Source organism: Prionailurus bengalensis, chromosome B4 (genome assembly GCF_016509475.1).
Source record: "Prionailurus bengalensis isolate Pbe53 chromosome B4, Fcat_Pben_1.1_paternal_pri, whole genome shotgun sequence".
Classification (NCBI taxonomy): Eukaryota; Metazoa; Chordata; class Mammalia; order Carnivora; family Felidae; genus Prionailurus; species Prionailurus bengalensis.
The window spans coordinates 114,408,072-114,429,360 of record NC_057358.1 but is presented as its reverse complement, the minus strand read 5'-3'; the positions used below and the strand labels follow the sequence as shown (position 1 = coordinate 114,429,360).

At 34.1% G+C, this 21,289-nt stretch overlaps 1 protein-coding gene across 5 annotated transcripts in view; it reads left to right on the top strand.

Annotated features, from left to right (window-relative positions):
* EEA1 (early endosome antigen 1) overlaps positions 1-21,289 on the top strand; it is a 114,857-nt gene that overhangs the window by 39,213 nt on the left and 54,355 nt on the right. For 3 of the 5 annotated variants that reach the window (XM_043562091.1, XM_043562089.1, XM_043562094.1), the window contains 4 exons: positions 278-433; positions 3,990-4,004; positions 7,235-7,351; positions 16,608-16,946. In XM_043562091.1, the coding sequence (XP_043418026.1) occupies positions 278-433; positions 3,990-4,004; positions 7,235-7,351; positions 16,608-16,946 (627 nt within the window). The remainder of the gene's footprint in view (positions 1-277; positions 434-3,989; positions 4,005-7,234; positions 7,352-16,607; positions 16,947-21,289) is intronic. The other 2 variants (XM_043562092.1, XM_043562090.1) reach the window with 1 other exon arrangement.

Sequence of the window (21,289 nt, the reverse complement as noted above, 5' to 3'; positions counted from 1 at the left end):
ATTAAGTGATTGTTATAACCATGGAGTGCAGTTTGTGAAGGAAAAGAAAGCAAATAAAGCACTAAGGATAATTGTGAATTTGCTCTCTTTCACATTGTGGTGATACTATTAAATATGACAAAGATTGGGAAGAGGAAAGGCTTTTTGGGAAAAAGGTATCAGTGGTCAACATTTGCAGTCTAACAATTGATACTAAAGATTATTTTCATTTTGATTTCTTTGTAGTAAAACCATATTTTCGTTTTTCACTATAATTTTTAATGAACATGCTTCACAGCTTCAGAGGCCTGGTATAGAAGATGTTGCTGTGCTAAAGAAAGAACTGGTCCAAGTTCAAACACTAATGGACAACATGACATTGGAGCGTGAAAAAGAATCTGAAAAACTCAAAGATGAGTGTAAAAAGTTACAAGCAGAATATGCTAACTCAGAGGTAAATAAGTTCAGTGTGCCTAAATGTGATTGTTGTTAACTTGTTTAGTGTATACTGTTGAGTGAAGCCAGCAGTTGAAATTTTTCCAAGCGATCTATCAAAACAATACTTGACTTTCATTTGCCCTGAGTGATATTTGTGTATAGTCAGTATAGTCTGAGAGACAATATTTAATTTTGCTTTATAAAGCTAGACATTTAGAGAAGAATGTATAAAAGAGTATTGTCCATTTAATAAATGTACATATTGTGGAGAAATGATTATTTAAAGTTAAATTTGATCCAGGCTAGTCAATAAGTGGTAATTGAGTTTATCTCAGTTTGGTGTAGGAGTAAAGGAAGCATGATTTCATTTTTTTACAATTGTATTATCAGTGTTGTTTAGGAAAAATATTTAGGAAAACTTATTTTCTAGTAGGCTTGTTTTTCACTTATCGATTATTGAATTATGTTGTTGAAAGAAATCTTAAAAATCTGTTAGACTAACACTTCACCCAGGACCCTCCTTTGTAGTCTCTCTGATAAGTGATCCCCAACTCTTGCTAGGTGGTGTAGGGATGCTTATTTCTTCATAAGTCAGCCGTTCCATTGAATTGACATTTGTTTCCCTAGAATTTCCATGCACTGATTCCAGTTCTCCTTAGGAATTACACAGAATAAATTGTTCCTTTTTTCCACATGAGATATTTGGAGACTGTTCATATTTACTCTGAGTTCTTTCTTTTTCAGGATAAACATATTCAGTTCCTTCCACCATTTGTCACATGACTTGATTTTGACCTGTAAATCCTTGATATAATTATGTTAGTATATGGCAAGCTCTAGGATTTTTAGTAAATATATTTGCTTAAAAATGTAGCCTTTGTCTTTTTTACTAAAGTATTATAGAGGATATTTTGTTAACAGTTAACAAAATATTAATAGATATTTGTAGTTCTTAAGCTGCCTTATGTGACATGGACCTCTATTTTTCATATTTTCAGTTTAAGAGGTTGTTATAGTAACGTTGCAGTTTGCTTTTCTTAGAGTTTTTAAGCTGGTGATCTTAAAAGCCATTCTATTCATAATTAGTAACATAATGAGCTATGGAGTATAAATATTATAGATAACCATGTCACCCTTTATTTTACTTCTTCCTGTATCTTTGTAAAGGGGGAATGGTGAACCTTTGTAGGTACAACATGCATAGGCATGTGAAGCTTTATGATGCTTACTTAACACTTTAGACTTTAAAGTTTATGAACTTCAGGTGCAGACTTCCCAAAAGTGATCTTTTTAGCCCAATGACACTTGACCCCACAATTTTTCAGACAATTTTAGGGAGTTCATAAATTTATTGAAGGCAGTTAAAAGCTTTTAATGTGCAGTCAAGGAGATGCTGAATCAAAGAAGGCTCATGAGGAAAAGTCCCATTCAGATAATGTGAAAGTAGAAATGCTTGAATCTGAGTGAATCAAGTCATTTATTTCTGTGTTTTAATAAGAATTACTTTTGATTAAATCTGCCTGCCCACTGGTATTTCTCAAATTTTTAAAAAATTGTACTCTCTTTTGGTTAAAAATTCCTTTAATATTATATGAGGTTTCAAATCAAATGTAACAGGTTGACTAAAATTGAATTACAGCAATGGCACTTTTAGAATATATCTCTTTTAAAGTATAATCCTTTCTGACTGTTTCCTGCTGAGAATTGTGGAGTTATACATATACTTGTTATACAAATAGAATTTGAACAGGGAGAAGAAATTTATATATTTGCTTGCATTTTGGGAAAAATATATGTGGGAAAATATTTCTGAGTAATATTTAAGAATTACTTTAATATGGAGGATTTTTGTAAATTTGTATTTTTATTCATGTAGATTGGATTATCTTCTATGTTATGGGAAGAAGTCATTTAAGATGAAAAAGTATAACTAGAGTTATAAGATTTGGGGGAAAAGGATTTAGTGACTTCCAGGTACTGTCCTCCTATCAACAAGAGTAATTGTGGGAAACAATTTTTTTTTCTCTCTCAAAAAGATGTTTCTGGAAAAGAAGAAAAATGGCATAGAAATTCATTCTTCACATCTTAACTTTTACATTTTCATAAAGGTTTATCTTTTTAAATGTTTTGAAATAAATGTTAAAATAAAGAGATTTGCTGAATAGCACTTAACATTTCATCATCATTTTAGTAAAACAAGGGTAATATTTACTTTCTAGTAGTTAACTAATAGGTGTGTAATGATTGAGACTTCAGATTATGTTGAACAAGTTTAGGAAGTGGTAGCATGAGTCAGAGTAATATTATTATTGGAAACAAGCTCTTAGGTTTTGAGCACCACCAAGTTTTGGATAATATGCCAGGTACTTTAAATATATGGTCTCTTGTTTCTTTTAACTCTGTAAATTAAGTATTAAGTTTGTTTTATGTGTAAGGAATCTGAAGCTCAGTGAAGTGAAATAACTTGTGTAAGTTCATGTACCTCATATAAAGGAAGCTAGGATTGGATCCCAGGTCTCCTCCAAAGCCTCAAGTCTTTTCTGAATCATGTTCTCTCTCATTTAGGGTGGTCTGATAATTGCCTTATAAGTAAATTTGTGCTCTTAATTTTGACCTAATACTTACTGTTATTACTTTTTATATTTTGCCATATTATATGATGTAATATTTATATTGAGTACAACTTAAAATACTTTTGAGTTGTTTCACACCATTTTTATATTAAAACAATTAATGTCTAGATATTCCATCTCATTTGTTTATAACAATGTTATAAACCATTTGTTTTTAGCTTGTGCTTACTTTTTAAATATGTGGCATGTATTTTATTAATTTATTAAAATTAAATCCTATTCTTAAATTTGTTGGTGAATTATAGCACTTAATGAAAAACTTACTTTATGTATTTATTACTACTTTACTGAACCTAAATACTGGTATCTGAAACAAAATACACGAACAGGAGTTAAAGGAGCTAAAAATGTAATGATTTGTTTGGTATTTCTAATTGAAGCTAAAGACATATGATGTAATATACATTGTTAAGTGTGTCCTTATGTTCTGTTACATTCATTTAGATATGCCTATGAATTCATTGACAGGTTTGGTTTTGTTTTGTTGTGTTTTTGGTTTAGATATTTTAGAAGGCATATAGAAAAATAATTCATTCTAAAGCATTTGAAAGTACTTTATAGTTATCATCAGAAATTGAGGATTTAAGGGTTAAAATAAGTATTATTTTTAAAAATTTACATTACCGAAAATATCAAAGCTATAATCAACTTACATTTGGTGTGGTCTTTAATGTAAATGGTTTTTTAAGAATTTTATTTGAATTCCAAATAAACTCATTTTAAAAGCTAAAATATTTACAAAGATATGGAATAAAAATGGTTATACTCATGCATAGTTATTAAAGAGTACTTAAATATCTTTTATAAGTGTACTAATATTAGAGATCAGTTTTAGCAGTATGTTTGGACATTTTTATTATGTGTTCAGTGTGTACTTTTGTCAGTCTTCCACCTTTCATCCATCATTTTATTATTTTTTTTTTCTGCTTTCTAATGGAGATGCTTAAACTTGAGGTAATGTGTTTTGGGAAGGCTTTTTAATGTTAGTAATACCTTTAATATAGCTCCTTCTATTGTCAAATGGAAATTTTGTGTTGTAAGGCAATCTCAGAACTTCAAAGATATGCTTATTTTTGTTAATCAAGTGAATTTTCAATCATCTTTAAATAATTACATACAAATTGTAGTAGAATATTATTAGGACAATAATTATAATTCTAAAACACTAGCAGGATATTTGCTCAAAATATCTCTAATTATTTTTTAATTTAAAATTTTTTCGTAAAAGTCTAACTTGAATTCAGTAACATGGTTTCAAGGAAATGGAGGCTATTTTATCGGGTCTCAGATACTGGGAACAAATATCTATTAACTCCTTGGAGACGAATCACTCATTCCTTTAGAGAGTAGTTTTTGAATGCCTAGGGTCAGTAGCTGTTTTAGGTGTGGGGAATACAACAGTGAATAAGACAGAGTGCCTGCTCTCATAAAGCTTATAGTCTTTTGTGGAAGCCAGATAATACATGAATAAATCAAATCATGATGGAAAATCAGGTAATAATAAATGCTATAAAGAAAAATAAAGCAGGGTATGTATGGGCAGTAGTGGAGCTGGCAATAATGTATGACAGTTTTAGATAGAATGATCAGGGAAGGTCTTCTCAAGGAGGAATGTGTGAGAAGTAAGCAAGAGGGTGAAGAATTGGGAGTAAGCATTCTCAGGAAGAGGGAGTCCAACTGTAAAGTCTCAAAGCGCAGATGAGTTTGGCCTGTTAAACAGTGAGGAATGTCTTTGTGGCTGGAGTGGAGAGCCATTTTTGTTTGAATTTGACCCATAGTCATATTTGAACAGGGAATATATTTTCTTGCACATTTTGACTTTTCAATTTGTATATTCCCCCAATACAAACATAATGCATGATCATTGTAAAACATTGAAATGATTCATGATGTACAACAGAGAAAATGAACCTTATCTGTAGTTCATTCCCCTCCTTCCCCTCTCCATGACTAAAGTATACCTTTTGGTGTAAACTCTTCCCACATCTTTCTTTTTTCCACCCTTGAGTAAACTAAAAAATTTCAAATGTTGCTTTTAAAAAAAATTATAGTTAAAAATATACATATTTGTACAAAGGATAAATGATATACCTAATGTTTAATTCTTTAGGTATTATAATATAGTTATTTATAAGAACATATTTTAAAACTAAAATATAACAAGATATTGTTGAATATATTTGCTTTACATTTTGCTTGTTTAGTTTTTTCTACATGTTGGAGTTAATCAGCAAGACAGATGTTACTCTTGGCTTACTATATCTTATAAACTTTAATGTGGAATCATGGTTTTTTAATGAAATATACTCCTAATTTGCATCTTAATATGCACTATTATTTCTTTTTATTATGTGTCACTCTGCTAAATCCTTTGATAAGATATTTACAAGTCAAGATTTAAATACAATAATATATCTTCTTTTGTGATAAGTTGGCATCTATGCTAATGATTAAAATAGGGTAACTTAAAATAGCCAAACTGTTCCTAATATTTCTCTGAACATCCATAATGTTACTAACAGAAAATGATCCTGAGATTCAAAGTTATTAGGGATAGCAGTTTGAAATAAACTCCCAGTATCAATGAAAAGATTACATGATCAGTTTAAGAAAGAAATTATTAGGATATGCCTTTAACTTGAATATAGTTAAAAATAATGAATATTTAAACATTTCCTTCTTTGAAGCATAGGATATATATGGCATATATTATATATATATGTGTGTGTGTGTGTGTACATATATATATGTTGTTATATGTTGAAACACCCTGTGTAGAAGCTGTAACTGTAAAGCAATATGACAGATTGCCTGTCAGTATATCAGAATTGGTTTATTTACATGAATGTTTTCCTTAAAAGGTTAGGCCAGGAAGATATCTTAGACATGCTGCTATTTGTAAAAACTTTTTTGAAACCTCTTTTAGTTGACTTTAAACCAGTTTGGAAAACACTCAAAAAACTAGTTTCATCAACTTATGGTTATTAAAATAATAGAAGCCCAAGTGTTTAATCGTTCAGTTCAATCACTTACCTTCTTTACTAGATGGTTTTCCAAAACTTAAAACCAAAGCACTGTAATAGATGAAGATATACCACCAAAGAGAATCCTTTAAAAAAAAAAAAAAAAAAAAAAAAGTGCCACACATACTGGAAGGGTTTTTAAGAGAAGAGTAGCAGATCTCTTGGCGTTACTGTCAAAATAAATCAGTAGCCTTCTAAGGTTTCTCCCTTGAAGATGTATTTGTAATATTTGATGTAGATAACTACTCTTGTGTTTATTAAAAATTTTTTTAAAATGTTTTCCATAATAAAATTTATTTACTAATAAAGAATATAGACAATGAAAATGTAGCTTTAAGAATGTAAAAAGTGAAGTCAATAAGCTAAATATTAGAAATAGAAAGTTCTTTTGTTAATGTCACTTGCAAGAAACCATACTTAAAAAGCAGTACTTAGTCTCTCTCTCTGGTCACTGAAATTTTCATGTATAGGAAGTTTCTATTTATGAGACTTTGCTTAATTTTCTCTTACTTTTAAATGATCAAACCTTTGTCTTAATTTCGTTAAGATGCATTAAAGCAAATTTGTGTCCAGCTATTATACCTAGTCATGGAATGACCCAGCTTAATAAAATTATATCTAATAAAACTCTGTATAACTTCTTTGGACAGATACTTTCCATACAGTCAAAAAGATGATTCGCTACCTTTCCAAGGTGATTCTGTATTGTGTGTTTGTGTTTATTTAACATGTTTTTAAAGTAAAACGAAAGGCTATCCTGTAGAAGTTGGGATAAAAGGTAGGCAGTAACTTGCATATGTTCTTTAAATTCAGAAGGATTAAAGTACAGAGTTTCAAAGCCAGTAAATTCAGGTTGGTAGTTTGATGCTGACTCAGATACATAAAGTAGGATGCCAACTATTCATTCCATTCATTATTAAATAAATGAGGTTAAACATTTTGGATAAATTTTAAAAATTAATTTTCAGTCAAAAATGATGTGGGGTGGCAGTAGGGTGGTAGGAAAAAGAACTAAATCGAAACTTCGAAGTATTATATCAATTTAACAACAACAGTGACAAAATTCTGTGTAACTTTAAAACCTTTGGATACTTCCATTCTCTTTTCCATTTTAGTTCCCTCTAATTTTTTTTTTCTTTTTTTTTTTCTTTTTTTCTTAAGGCCACAATAAGCCAGCTAAGGAGTGAACTTGCCAAAGGCCCCCAGGAAGTTGCTGTATATGTGCAGGAACTACAAAAACTTAAAAGTTCACTTAATGAATTAACACAAAAAAATCAGGTGAGTATTTAAAAACTACATAGAGTGGTAAATTGGTTTTATGTATCTTAAATTTTAATCTTGTGTATGTTATTTATATATTGGCATGAGTACAGTGTGACTTATTACTCTGTTGTTTTTTTTTTTAAGTGTTAAGTACATTCACATTGTTACAGAACCGATCTTCAGAACTCTTTCCATCTTCCAGAACTAAAATTCTGTACTCTGAACAACACCCCATTCACCACCACCTTTTGTAGAGGAAAAACGCTCCTGTGTGTCTCCTCTACTCTCAGTACTTTACTACACCTTTACTTCTGACACCAGACATATGAGTGTTCCACATATCAGCAGTTCTGTGACACCAGTGGATGACCTACAGTGTAACTCAGTTCTACCACCATTGACTTGGAGATAGTGGGAAATAGTGTCAGATCCCACAGGGGTTTAGCTGCCCCCTCCCCCCACAAATACCAGTTCAAAGTCCAACTTGTTACCTGTACTTCTTACCAAATGACTGTGGCTGTAAATGGGAGGTTCCCACAACCCTTGCCTTAGATTGGATTAATTTGCTAGAATGACTCACAGAACTCAGAAAAACATTTTACTTACTAGATTAATGATTTATTTTAAAAGATTATAATTCAGGGGGTGTCTGGGTTGCTTAAGCTTCCGACTCTTGATTTTGATTTGGCTTGTGATTTCACAGATCATAAGATGGAGCTCCATGTCAGACTCTGTGCTGACAGTGGAGCCCGCTTGGGATTCTCTCTCTTCCTCTCTCTCTGTCCCTACCCCGCTCGTGCTCTCTCTCTCTCTCTCAAAATAAATAAATAAATAAACATTAAAAATAAAAGATTAGAACTCAAGAATAGCTAGATGAAAGAGATCGGTAGAGTAAGATGTATGGGAGAGGTCATGGAGCTCCCATGCTCTCTTTGGGTGCTTTCTATGTGTTCGCCAACTTAGAATCTCCCTAAACCCCGTCCTTGTGGGTTTTTATTGAGGCCTCCTTACAGAGGCATGATTGATTAATTTATTGGCCATTGCTGATTAATTTGACCTCCAGCTCCTGTCCCCTTTCTGAGGTAGGGGGTGGGGTTGAAAATTCCAACCCTTTCATTTTGGTTGGTTACCATGGCAACCAGCCCCCATCCTTAGGAGCTTTCTAAAAAAAAAAACCACTTCATTAACATAAACTCATTGGTGGTTGAAAGGGAGTTGTTATGACTAACAAAAGACATCTTTGCTACTCTTTTCACTTAGGAAATTGCAAGGGTTTTTGGAGTTCTGTTCCAGAAATGGAGATGAACACCAAATGTATATTTCTTTTTATATGTTACTATCACACCTTTGATGCACAGAGTTTTTGATTTGATGTAATCTAGTGTCTGTTTTTACTTTTGTTGCCAGTGCTTTTGGTGGCATATTTAAGAGATCATTGCCAAATCCAATGTCAGGCAGCTTTTCCCCTGTTTTCTTTTAATGGTTTTATACTTTTAGGTCTTATGTTTAGGTCTTTGATTCATTTTTGAGTTAATTTTTTTTAATAGTGAAAGCTTAAGGGTTTAGTTTCATTCTTTTGCATATAGATAAACAGTTTCTCCTGCACCATTTGTTGAAAAGACTGTCCTTTACTGTGGTCTTGGCACCCTTGTTAAAAATCATTTGACCATGTATGTGAATGTTTACTTATGGGCTTTGTATTTTTATACCATTAGTTGATATGTCTGTCTTCATGCTAGTACTCTACTGTTTTGACTACTGTAACTTTGAAAAAAAATCTTTGTTTTTAATGTTTACTTATTTTTAAGAAAGAAAGAGAGAGGCAGAGCATGAGTGGGGAGGGACAGAGAGAGAGAGAGAGACATACACAGAATCCAAAGCAGGCTGCCGTCTCTGAGCTGCCAGCACAGAGCCCTACACGGGGTTTGAACCCACAGTCCGCGAGATCATGAGTTGAGCCCAAGTCAGACGCTTAACCTCCTGAGCCACCCCCGTGTCTCTGACTACTATAGCCTTCAGTAAGTTTTAAATCAGGGAATGTGAGACCTTCAGCCTTGTTCTTTATTTTGAAATGTTGTTATTTCCCACGTTGTTTCTTTATAGATGAGCAACAGATAATATTAAGTTTGGGGGCAGGGCAAGTATTGGTTAGTACTTTTTTTCTGTGTCTTTACTTTTTTGGTCGTGGGGGAGTAGAGTCACTAAACCCTTATATTCAATGGTATGGTGAATTTGTTGGCTTGCTTTTTAATAAGTTGAACCTGATATTTTGATGAAATATAGCAAGGGAAGAACCAAAGAAAAGAACATGGTAGAGGGGAAAAAGAAGTAAGTATAATTGGTTGGAAATATGAGGCCTCCTGCCAACAGCCAGGCGAATGGGCTTAGAAGCAGATCCTCATCCTCCAGTTCTTTTCAAATCGTCAGAGACTGTAGCTCTGCTCTGGCCCACAGCTTACTACAACAGTCTCATGAGAGACCCTGAGGTATAACCGTCAGCTGAGCTGCTTCTGGATTCCTGACCCTCAGAAACTGTGTGAGATAATAGACACAATTTTAACCTGCTAAGTTTTAGGGTAATTTGTTGCTTGTGCCCTTGGCCAACCTCAAACCTCTTGATCTCAGGAAAGCTGTATATTTTCAAAATTGTTATAGACTCCAAAGAGCTTTTATTTTTGGGGTTATATCTATGGATATTTAGTATATTAGAAATTAAAACATAAATTTAAAAAATATGTGTTTTTAAAACATTAATTAATAAATATTAACAATACTATTTCTTATGAAAGATGACTATTTTCTAAAACAAAAAATAGTGGTGGTGTTTTATATTTTTGCAAACCTCTTTAATGTCTAGCTTAATATTAGGACAGATGGATTCTCACATCTGCTTTTACATTTCATCTGTTGTGATATGGTTGAAGGGTATGAAGAAAATTCAATCTCACATAGGTATGTAGTTGGGAAGAAGAGGAATCTCTGAATAGCTTTTTTTTTTTTTTTTTTTTTTTTGGATAATTATAGCTATTTTTATTTGATACTATACCAAAACTAGATAAGGCATAGTTTCTCATTAGCTAGATACAGTCTAGAATCTGAAACCATATCAATGCTGTTTATATATTTGTAACATTAAATTTATTAGTTTTTTTTTTTTTTTTTGCCTTTTGAGTGGGTTTTATAACATCATGTAAAATATTGGTGTAAAATATTGGTTATGCATATCTTCTTATTAACCCTTCATATTATCTTATTAACACATTACCTTGTGCAATATAAAAACAGTATCATTTGTCAATATCTCCATCAGTCGCTGAATAGGCTTTAAGTATGAGGAAGTGTCAAGCTCATGGTGATGGATACTAGTTTTCCAAAATTCTGCCCTTCTTTGAAAGCTTGAATTTTATTATTGGAAACAAATAGTATCAATTCTGTTTTCTTACGTGATAGGTTCTTTTCCTACCAAGTATGAATAATCATAGTTTGTTATTCTTGCCAGTAAAAATGGTGTTTTATGAAAAACAGCAACTAGCTCAGCTTGTAATTTAAGACCATAAATGCTTTTCCATGTGACAATTCTTCTATTGTTTGGTATGCAGCAGAAGTGATCTATGCATACTTCTACTTTTTCACATAGATTTTATTTTTCCTTGCTATTACAAATATTGCAGCTGTGAACATTCACATATAAATCTCATGCATTTGTGCAAAAATTTCTTTGTTATGTCTCCCAAGTGAAATGGCTGGGGTGCAGGCTACACACGTTCAAGTTTAGTACATGACCTCAATTTTCTGAAGTAATTCTATCAGTTTACCGTTGCCCATTTCTCTGTCAACTCTTGATGCTGACTTGATCTTTTTCTCTGGCTTTATGAAAACCTGTCCATCCCCCTCCCCCTTTTGTCTCCTGTCAAGCTATATATGGAAAACTTCTATATACAATTTAGTTTTATCTTTCTCTCTCAGTTTGATTTTTAATTTCTTAAAAATTGACGTTCTACTTTTTGGAAATTGACCAAGATGTGTACATAAAGTGGATGTTTATGATCAGTGTCATTTATTATATAATTTTGAAGCATTAAACTATTAATAAAGGACATGATTTGACATTGATAGACTGAAATGTATGGTCAGATAATGAAGCACAGATTGTATGTATACACACACACGTATTATTAAAAGAAGTACTATGAGAATTTGATAAATAGTATATAGAATCAAGATGATTTAGTGTGGTAAGACTGGAATATGATTGATTAGGGAATAATATAGCATCTTCTACTCATCTTAATAATCCTTACATCAGTGTAAGACTTAACAATTTTTTTTCCAAAATGTTTTCCTGTTTAGGATTTGCTCACCGGTTAAAGTTAAGTGCAGAAATGCATCCTTTTCTTATTATCCTTGCTATCTGCCTCTCCCACCTCTCCTCATCCCATGTCCTTGGCAAACTATGATTGCTGACAGTGGTGATATCCACGTGTTTTGAATTTGGAAATCTTTGTATTTGGTCTTAGGAAGACCATTACATGAAATGCCTTGGGCATTTATTATAGGTTATATAGCAGCATCAAGGTGGATAGACAATATTTTAATACATAATGAATGGAAACAATAATTGCTTTTGCACTAATATCAAGGTATCCTCAGTATTAGACCAGTGTTTTGTAATTACTGCTTTTGAAAACTTAAAAATAAAAGGGAATATTGAAAAAACTTTCTTCTTAGTTTAAAATAAGAATCATAGTCTGATATTCATTCATTCATTCATTTGTACACTAACATTTGAACACAGTTCTGCAACTCAGTTATTTTTATGTAAATTCTGAACAAAATAATATGCTTAGTTAAAGCTACTAGATAGGTCATTGTAAGAGACTGAGTTATTTTTTGGGTTTTACCTCTCATCCTTTTTCCATCCTTTCATTGCTTTCCCTTTCCGGTAGTCCTAGTATTAAGGTGCTCATAGTCCAAAGCAAGAGCCAGATGTGACAAGTAGTTCTGTTGTTGTGTATTACCACTATATTTATTGCAGAGTGGTGCACTGAGGAATGGTGTATGTAGTACAGTGGTGGAAGGCATGTTTAAATCCCAGCTTTGCCACTGACTGACTGTGACAGCCTCTCCAAGTTTGTTTCCTTTCCTACCCATTTGCCTCTTAGGAGTGGCATGGGTCTTAAATAAATTAATAGATGTTTAAGTGCTTAGACCAGTGTCTGGCTTTTAGTAAACATCCCAGTCAATGTTTGTTGTTTTTGTTTTTATTTGGTAAGTGTTGGTGCAGTGTTGGGTCAAGACCAAGGTGGAAGTTTTCCTAACTTACTGCCTAGTAAATCAGCAAATGCTTTTGTAGAAGACAACTTTTTAGCTTAGTCTTCAAGGATGTTAAGGAACGTTTCACATGGCAGAGGGGTTGATGGCATTTATTTTGAGAGTTAGATATGCAGAAGGCATGGGAACATGTAAGAGCACAAGAGAATATGAGATGTTGGAGAGCTATAGTAGTTCAATTTGTTTTTTCTCACCAAGCTGTTTTGAAGAACAAATGAGATGCCTGAAACTACTTTGTAAGCTAAAAAAATGCCATCTTTTTGCATTCATTCTCATTACTTGGGCAAGTAATAAGTGAAAACTGGAGTCTAATATAAGGAAATTATCTCTGTAAGAAAATCTGTTGAGAGCAGTTGGTGAGGAAATCAAGAGGACGGGACAACATTTGGAAGGAAGGAGTTTTGCTTACCCAAACGATAATTATGTTATGAGTTAGGCTTAACAATCATTTTGGAATTTAAACTTGAATAGAGTGTTTTGGGGGAAGCATGAATTGACTCACTGCGTGTCTAAATTGTGTTGTGACAATTTACTGGACTTGGAATCATAATATATGACTCTGCCACTTGGCCAGGTCATAGAGGTTCTTTCAGTTTTCACTTCCTCATTCAGAAAATGGAGATAATAATGTATCTCATGTTTTGTTTTAAGAATTAATATGGACATGTGAAAGTACAATTACTATGTTCTTTAATGACTCTCACTATACTTAAATCAGTTTTCAAAAACCATGTATTTGCTATAATATTTTGCTTCAGATTTCATGGGAAGACTGTAGTAAGAATGAAAATTTGTAGTACTAAATATAGTTAGCCTTCTGCATGTAAAAATTATGCAGTGTGAGTGGATTAAGTCTTTTTTTTTAGAATATATTTTTTAATTTATTCATTTTGAGAGAGTGTGTGTGTGTGCGCGTGTGCATGCATTAGTGGGGGAGGGGCAAAGAGAGAGAGAGATTGAGAATCTCAAGCAGGCTCTGTGCTGTCAGCACAGAGTCCAACTCAGGGCTCGATCCCATGAACTGTGAGATCATGAGCTAAGATCAAGAATTGGTCACTTAACTGACTGAGCCACTCAGGTGCCCCTGGATTAGGTCTTTTAAAAGAAAGTGGTTGAGGTTCTTTTAAGGAAAATTTAATTATCTCTCATCTGTGCTATAAAGCCCGGTAGCTTCCAGTTAATTTTTTAGGACAAGTGAATTTTAAAGTCTACGGTTGTTATGTGCCTTTACTTCTTAAAGGTTGAAGCTGTCTGAGGGGTCATCTGTGTATAAATTGGTGGGAATATTTGGTCACACCAGAAATAAGCCTGTGGAGAAGCCTTGCTAGCTCATTACTAGCCTTCAATTTTTGCAGCATGTTTTAAAATTATATCCTGCCCACATTCTTAGTATATGTGAACATGGCGGCCTTCATGAAATTCAGTGACTTAGAATTTTCTTTAAAAAGATGCAGCACAGCTTTGAGTGGGGGAGGGGGGATGTCAGGGTCGGGGGGAAAATGTAAAAAGATGCAATACAGTTATACATCAATGAATAGCCTTAGTTTAACATACAAAGTCCAAAATAAATGTAATTTTCTTAAAAGAAAAAAATGTAAAATTACATCCAGAAAGATCTGGAGTTACTAGCCAGTAACAAAGAAATGTTTATAAAAACATTTTCTTAACAGATAGTTTAACTCAAAAGTTGTTTTTTTCCCTCTAGTCTTTCGACTCTTACTCTTTCTTTGTTTCTGTTGGTTGGCCAAGGCACACATCTCTTCTGTGTGCTCTTCTTACCTTTAAGTTTGTCTCACATCTTGTCTTTTTTACATATACCTATAGCATCTTCTGGACACTGCTTTTTCTGTAGTATATTCCTGCCTGGTAATCTATCTACATTAATGTACCTTTTCTCAGATGGTGTTCAAGAATCTTTACTGCTAACTTTGCTACATTGGTACCTAGATTTATTACTCCCCTTGAGGTAACAGTGTTTGCTCTTTCCCCACATGTATGTTGCTTGTCTCTTGTTCCCTTGTGTCTTTTTATGTAAATTTTTGTGTCTGTTTCAATGACATGGTGTGAGTCATGCATACGTATTATTTAACTCCTATCACCACTTTACTAAGCTCAAACTTTATTTTCAAGTGATTATAATTACTAGTTAGCCCCATCTGACTTTGCTTATTTTATCAAAAAAGAAAAATTATTCACTTCTGACACACGTTTTGTATTCATTTTTTTAAAAAGCTTATTTATTTATTTTTTGAGAGAGAGAAAAGGAGCGTGGGAGGGGCAGGGCGAGAGGGAGAGGGAGAGAGAGAGAGAGAGAGAGAGAGAGAGAGAGAGAGAATCCCAAGCAGGCCCCACACTGTCAGCACAGAGCCCCATGTAGGGCTCAGACTCATGAACCATGAAATCATGACCTGAGCCAAAACCAAGAGTCTGATGCTTAACCGACTGAGCCACCTAGGTGCCCCTGTATTAATTCATTTTTGTTTGAGAGAGTTATGTTTTAACTTTCTTGGAAAAGTTTTTTTTTCTTTAATGTGTGTATTTCATTTAGATTATTTAGAGACCAGAGGCTTTGATTGTCCTCTACTATTTCTATATTTAGTCCCTTCTAGCACACTGCATATAAAAAGTGAGTATAATCAACATCCACAGCTTGACTTCTCAGATGCTTATAGTAGCTTTTTATCCTAGCTATCGTTCTTTTAGCATTGAGTCAGAGTTCTGATTCAGGTCTTATATATGTGTGTTGACTTAAAATGTTCTATATTAATTGTAACAACTCCACTGAGACTAGATGTCAACATTTGAATAGGCTAGTTGATCCAGATCTTTAATTGGAGGTGTCATTTTTTTGTATTTTGTACTTGATAGTACTGATTAAAATAATAAAACATAAGGCAAGTAAATTATGTTTAGATCACTATTTTTATACACCTAGAAAGAAATTTGAGTTAATCTTAAACTTGTGACTCTTATAAATGGTCTTTATCAAGAAGAGTAAAAATAAAGAATCAGTAGGATCTACATACTAAAGCAGCAAGTGGTATTGTTATGCTAAAGCTCTTATCAGCTATGAAATTACAACACCTCAGGGCGCCTGGGTGGCTCAGTCAGGTAAGTGTCCGACTTCAGCTCAGGTCACGATCTCGTGGTCCGTGAGTTTGAGCCCCGCATCAGGCTCTGGGCTGATGGCTCAGAGCCTGGAGCCTGCTTCGGATTCTGTGTCTCCCTTTCTCTCTCTGCCCCTCCCCCGTTCATGCTCTGTCTCTCTCTGTCTCAAAAATAAATAAACGTTAAAAAAAAAATTAAAAAAAAGAAATTACAACACCTCAAATCAATTGCTGTATATTGTTATTCAGAGTAATTTTTGATGATAGAAGGTAGGTTTTTTTTAATGTTTATTTATTTTGAGGGACAGAGAGAGAGAGAGAGAGAGAGAGAGAGAATAAACGCATGAACAGGGGAGGGTCAGAGAAAGAAAGGGAAAGAGAATCCTAAGCAGGCTCTGAGCTGATGGTGCAGAGCCTGCTGTAGGGCTCAAGCCCACGAACTGTGAGATCATGACCTGAGCCAAAGTCAAGAGTTAGACACTTAACTGAGTAAGCTACCCAGGCACCTCAGTGATAGAAGGTAGTTTTATTATTTAACTCAAATGGGAGAGTGTAAATATGTTGTATACCCTAAAGAATCTAGTAGATTTTAGTGTTTCATTTTATGTCAAAATTCAGTTGGTAATCCTTGTATTAGTAGAGCTTAGTCAAGTGGGCCAATAATAAAATAAGTTAGTATGTAATAATTTAGTCCTATTTTGGCCAGAATATATTCAGCCAAATGTTTTTATATTGCAGTGTGGCTAATTTTAGTGGTATTGTTGTAGAGAGAGTTTGAATAATTAGAATAATTAGAAATATTAAGAAAGGAAATTGTTTCATCGATATTTCAGAACTTGACTGAAAAGCTTCGAAAGAAAGAACTGGAGTGTACTCAGTTAGAGGAGAAACATAACGAAGAATGTGTGAGTAAAAAGAATATACAAGCAAGCCTTCATCAAAAAGACCTAGATTGTCAGCAGCTTCAGTCAAGATTATCTGCATCTGAAACCTCCCTGCAGAGAATACAGGCAGAACTAGGTGAAAAGGGGGAAGCTACGCAGAAGCTCAAGGAAGAATTATCAGAAGTAGAGGCCAAGTACCAGCATCTTAAGGCTGAATTTAAACAGCTACAACAACAGAGAGAAGAGAAAGAGCAGCACGGGTTACAACTCCAAAGTGAAATTAATCAAGTAAGAGATGTTACTTTAATTTATTGGAATTCCTCCTGTGGTTTCTTGTGTGCTTGGTAGTTATTTGATCATAATATTGTTCATTAAAAAAAACAGTCATTTGAAAAATTAACTCTTAATTTTGATAACCGGTAGTACTGAATCAGATCTCATTTCCTTTCATTTCAGTTTTCCTTAATGAGAAAAAAATGTTAGCACCCATCATATAGTATTGCTGTGAAGTATTTATGAATTAATACCTATAAATTGCTTAAGATGGTACCCGGCACAGGGTACTCCGCATGTATTAGTTACTATAATTAATTCACATCGTTGACTGTTCTTTAATTTAAAAATTCTTATGTTTTGTTACTAAATTTTTAAAATATAATTATGGTTAAATCAATAATTTAAACATTAGATATTTTAGTTATTTTAAAGTTTATTTGAGAGATAAATATTTATTTATCACGTGTGTGCACACGTGAAGGGGGAGTGGTAGAGAGAGGAGAATCCCACGCAGGCGCTGTGTTAACAGCACAGAGCCTGACTCAGGGCTTGATCCCACGAACTGTGAGATCATGACTTGAGCCAAAACCAAGAGCAGGACACTTAACCAGTTGAGCCACCCAGGTGCCTCAAAATTAGATATATTAAAAGAAAAAACAAATTAGCCCTAATAACTTTTTAGAAGTAAATAATTGTCTATCAGATTAATCAGTAATTTGATTAATGAAAGTTTGACTTTGCCATTAACTTAAATTAAGTTCTGTATTCTTATTATTGCTTATAGATAACATTAAAAATCAGTTGAAGAATGGATATTTGGGAGACATTAAAGTCCTCAGCCACTTTTTTGATAATATTCACCTATTTTCACTTAAATATTGCAGTGATACTTGTTTTCATGGCATCAGTCCTTCTTTCTTGGCCTGAGATATTTTTCCTGTTCCTCTTCTCCTTGATGACCACATGGCTTACTTCAGTTGTCGCTCTTCTATAGAAATCCTTTCCTGTACATTGCCACTTCTCCCACCCTGATCCCCCAGAGATGGCTTAAGCATTACTTACCACAGTACAGTATATTATCATAGTTTATGTGTCTTTCTTCACTGGACTCTGTACTCTTTGGATGCACAGACCACGTCTTACTCATTTTTTACCTTCACTACCTGGCACATTGCATGTTAATGAGCAAATATTTTAGTGGATAACTTAGATATTTGATGTTCATTTCAGATAAAGAAATTGGGTACTTATGGTTTCTAAAATACATTATGTTTTAGTTGTTGGGAGATAGAGAACTGAAAAAAGAAACAGTAGTTACCTTAAATCATTATGTAAATCTTATTGAGGACAAGGCAAGTACTATCCTGTACCAAAGAATGTGAGGATTATAATAAAATGATCCTATATATGATGGGAATTTTGCAGAGTTCCTCTTCTGTTTTCTTCTCCTATAGCACTTCATTTGTGTAATTATTTTATCCAGTATGTGATCAGGAAAAGCTTTGTGTGAGAGATAGAGGTGGTGCATGAAATTATGATTTTGGGTAGGTATTGACAAGTGGCAGTTTGAAGGTAGGAGAATCTTCCAGGCAGAAGGATTAGTGAGAAGAAACTAGTGTCAGCAAAGTATTATAAGAACCAGGAAGGGACACTGATTTCCTCTTAAGATAGGGTGTGTGTAATAGGAATGGACTATTGTGATTAGAAAGAGCATTTGGAACCTTATTGTGTAGGGTGTTGAATAGCAAGCTGAGGAATTTGGGCTTTATTTGGTTGTCAGTGGGAGGAGGGGTATCAGGAATTTGAGAACCTACTCAAACATATTTTTATACAAAGACTTGAGCATGTGATTAGTTGGTTTAGTCACAATTCTGTAATAAATAAAGAGGTCATACTGAAGACCTTGAGGTGACACCATTTATCTTCTTTTAGCCTGCCGTTTGCATTCTACCTTCAAAATATGTCTCAAATCTGTCTCTTCTCTTCATCTATACTGCTACCACTCTCTTTTTTTTTTTTATGTTTATTTATTTTGAGAGAGAGAAGGAGAGAGAGGGAGAGAGTGGGCATAAGCGAGGGAGGGGCAGAGAGGGGAAGACAGAATCCATCCCAAGCAGGCTCTGCACTGTCAGTGCAGAGCCCAGCTCAGGGTCCAAACCCACGAACCACGAGATCATGACCTGAGCTAAAGTCAGACACTGAACCGACTGAGCCACTCAGGTGCCCCTGTACTGCTACCGCTCTTAATTTAAGCCACCATCATTACTCACCTAGGCCACTGTATTAGCCTTCTTAAAGTTTCCCTTCTAGTGATCTCCATAATCTATTCTCCTCCTCTTCTTCCTCCTCCTCCTTCTCCGTCCCCCCCTTTTTTTTTAAGTTTATATATTTATTTTGAGAAAGAGAGTGTGAGCGGGAGAAGGGCAGAGACAGGAGGAGAGTGAGAAGCCCAAGCAGGCTATGGGCTGTCAGTGCAAAGCCCACCATGGGGCTTTATCTTGTGAACCCATGAGATCATGACCTGAGCCAAAATCAAGAGTTGGACGCTCAACTGACTAAGCCACCCAGGCACCCCTATATTCTTCTTTAGAACACTTTACATTATATAATTAGTTTTACTTGCATATTGTCTGGCATTCCCATTGGATGCAATTCCCACATTCCTTAATGTGAGGAATTTGTTTTATTTTATACTGTCGGCCTCTATACTTAGGGCTTTCAGCAAATATTTATTGGAAGAATGGACATGAATCTTACCTTAAACCTTTTTTCATATCCTTAAAGAGTGTAGGCATGAATCGGGTTTGTCTTGCTCTCCATTGTATCCTCAGCACCCATTTCAGTGGTGACAAAGATAGATAGCTGGTGATTGTCATGAAAGGACCTGAAAACACAGCAGCCTGTATTCTTCATATTTGGGTTTATGACCACTTCTTAAGTAGCCACAAATGTGCAAATAATGATGTTATATAATTGAAAGCTTAGGTGTCATCATTTTAATTTAAAAAAATTATCTAACATACATCTTGAATAGCATAGTGGATTTAGAAACCAGCTGCCTGGGTTCCATTTCTAAGGCTTGTAAGCCATGTGATCCAGGCACATTATTTAATTTGTACCCAGTTTCCTCATCTCTAATAAGTAATAGTGGAATCTTCTTCATAAGGCTGTATATATATAAGGATTAAATTAGTTAATATTTACATTTAGAATAGTAAATGTTGGCACATAGTAAATGTTAGGAGTAAAATGAATAAAGAATTATATATTATCTATAGGTTTACAAAGTGAATTTATTATAGATTGTATATATATCTTAAAATGTACTTTAGAACAGACCATTCTATTAATAATTCCAGTGTATATGATTTTTACTCTTGATTTAGCCTCTTCTTTTTTAATATGTTTATACAAATAGTATAGACATCATTGTTTAAGTGATTTTGGCCTACTCCCACCATTGGACAGCCTTGATTTGAGATTCTTTTTAAATTTTTTTTTTTTTTTCAACGTTTATTTATTTTTGGGACAGAGAGAGACAGAGCATGAACGGGGGAGGGGCAGAGAGAGAGGGAGACACAGAATCAGAAACAAGCTCCAGGCTCTGAGCCATCAGCCCAGAGCCCGACGCGGGGCTCGAACTCACGGACCGCGAGATCGTGACCTGGCTGAAGTCGGACGCTTAACCGACTGCGCCACCCAGGCGCCCCTGAGATTCTTTTTAAATACAAGATCAGGGACTTACCAGGAATTGTGCCATAATGAATGAAAAAGTTATTTATAGTATTATCTCACCCCTTTAGTAAATCTTTAAAGCAATAGTTCTCTTTAATTCGGTTGGTTCTCAATTCTGTCTGCACATTAGAATCACCTGGGGAGATTTAAAAAATTACCATTATCAAGGCCTTACCCCTGGTCCTATTAATTTCTGATCGCTGGCATAGTCCTAGGCATTGTCATATTTAAACATTTCCCCTGTAATTGTACTATGCAGTTGAGATTGAACACTGCTGCTTTTTGAAGTGTTACTTTTTGGTAAGTCCTTTCTAAAGAGTTTCCTGAAACTCAGTATAATCTGATTCTTGTGATGAAAACATGGATTTCTGGGCTTTAGCTCAAATGTACTAAATCTAAATTTATATGGGAAGAGTCTGATTATCTGTGTATTAACAATGATATCAGGAGACCCTTTTATATTATTTTTTTGGTGCATGTATAGCATAGCGATTTGACAGTTTTATACATTACTGAATGCTCACCATGGGGAGTGTGGTCACCATCTGTCACCCTACCATGTTATTATAATATTAATATTAACTCTATTTGCTGTGCTGTACTTTTCATCTCTGACTTAT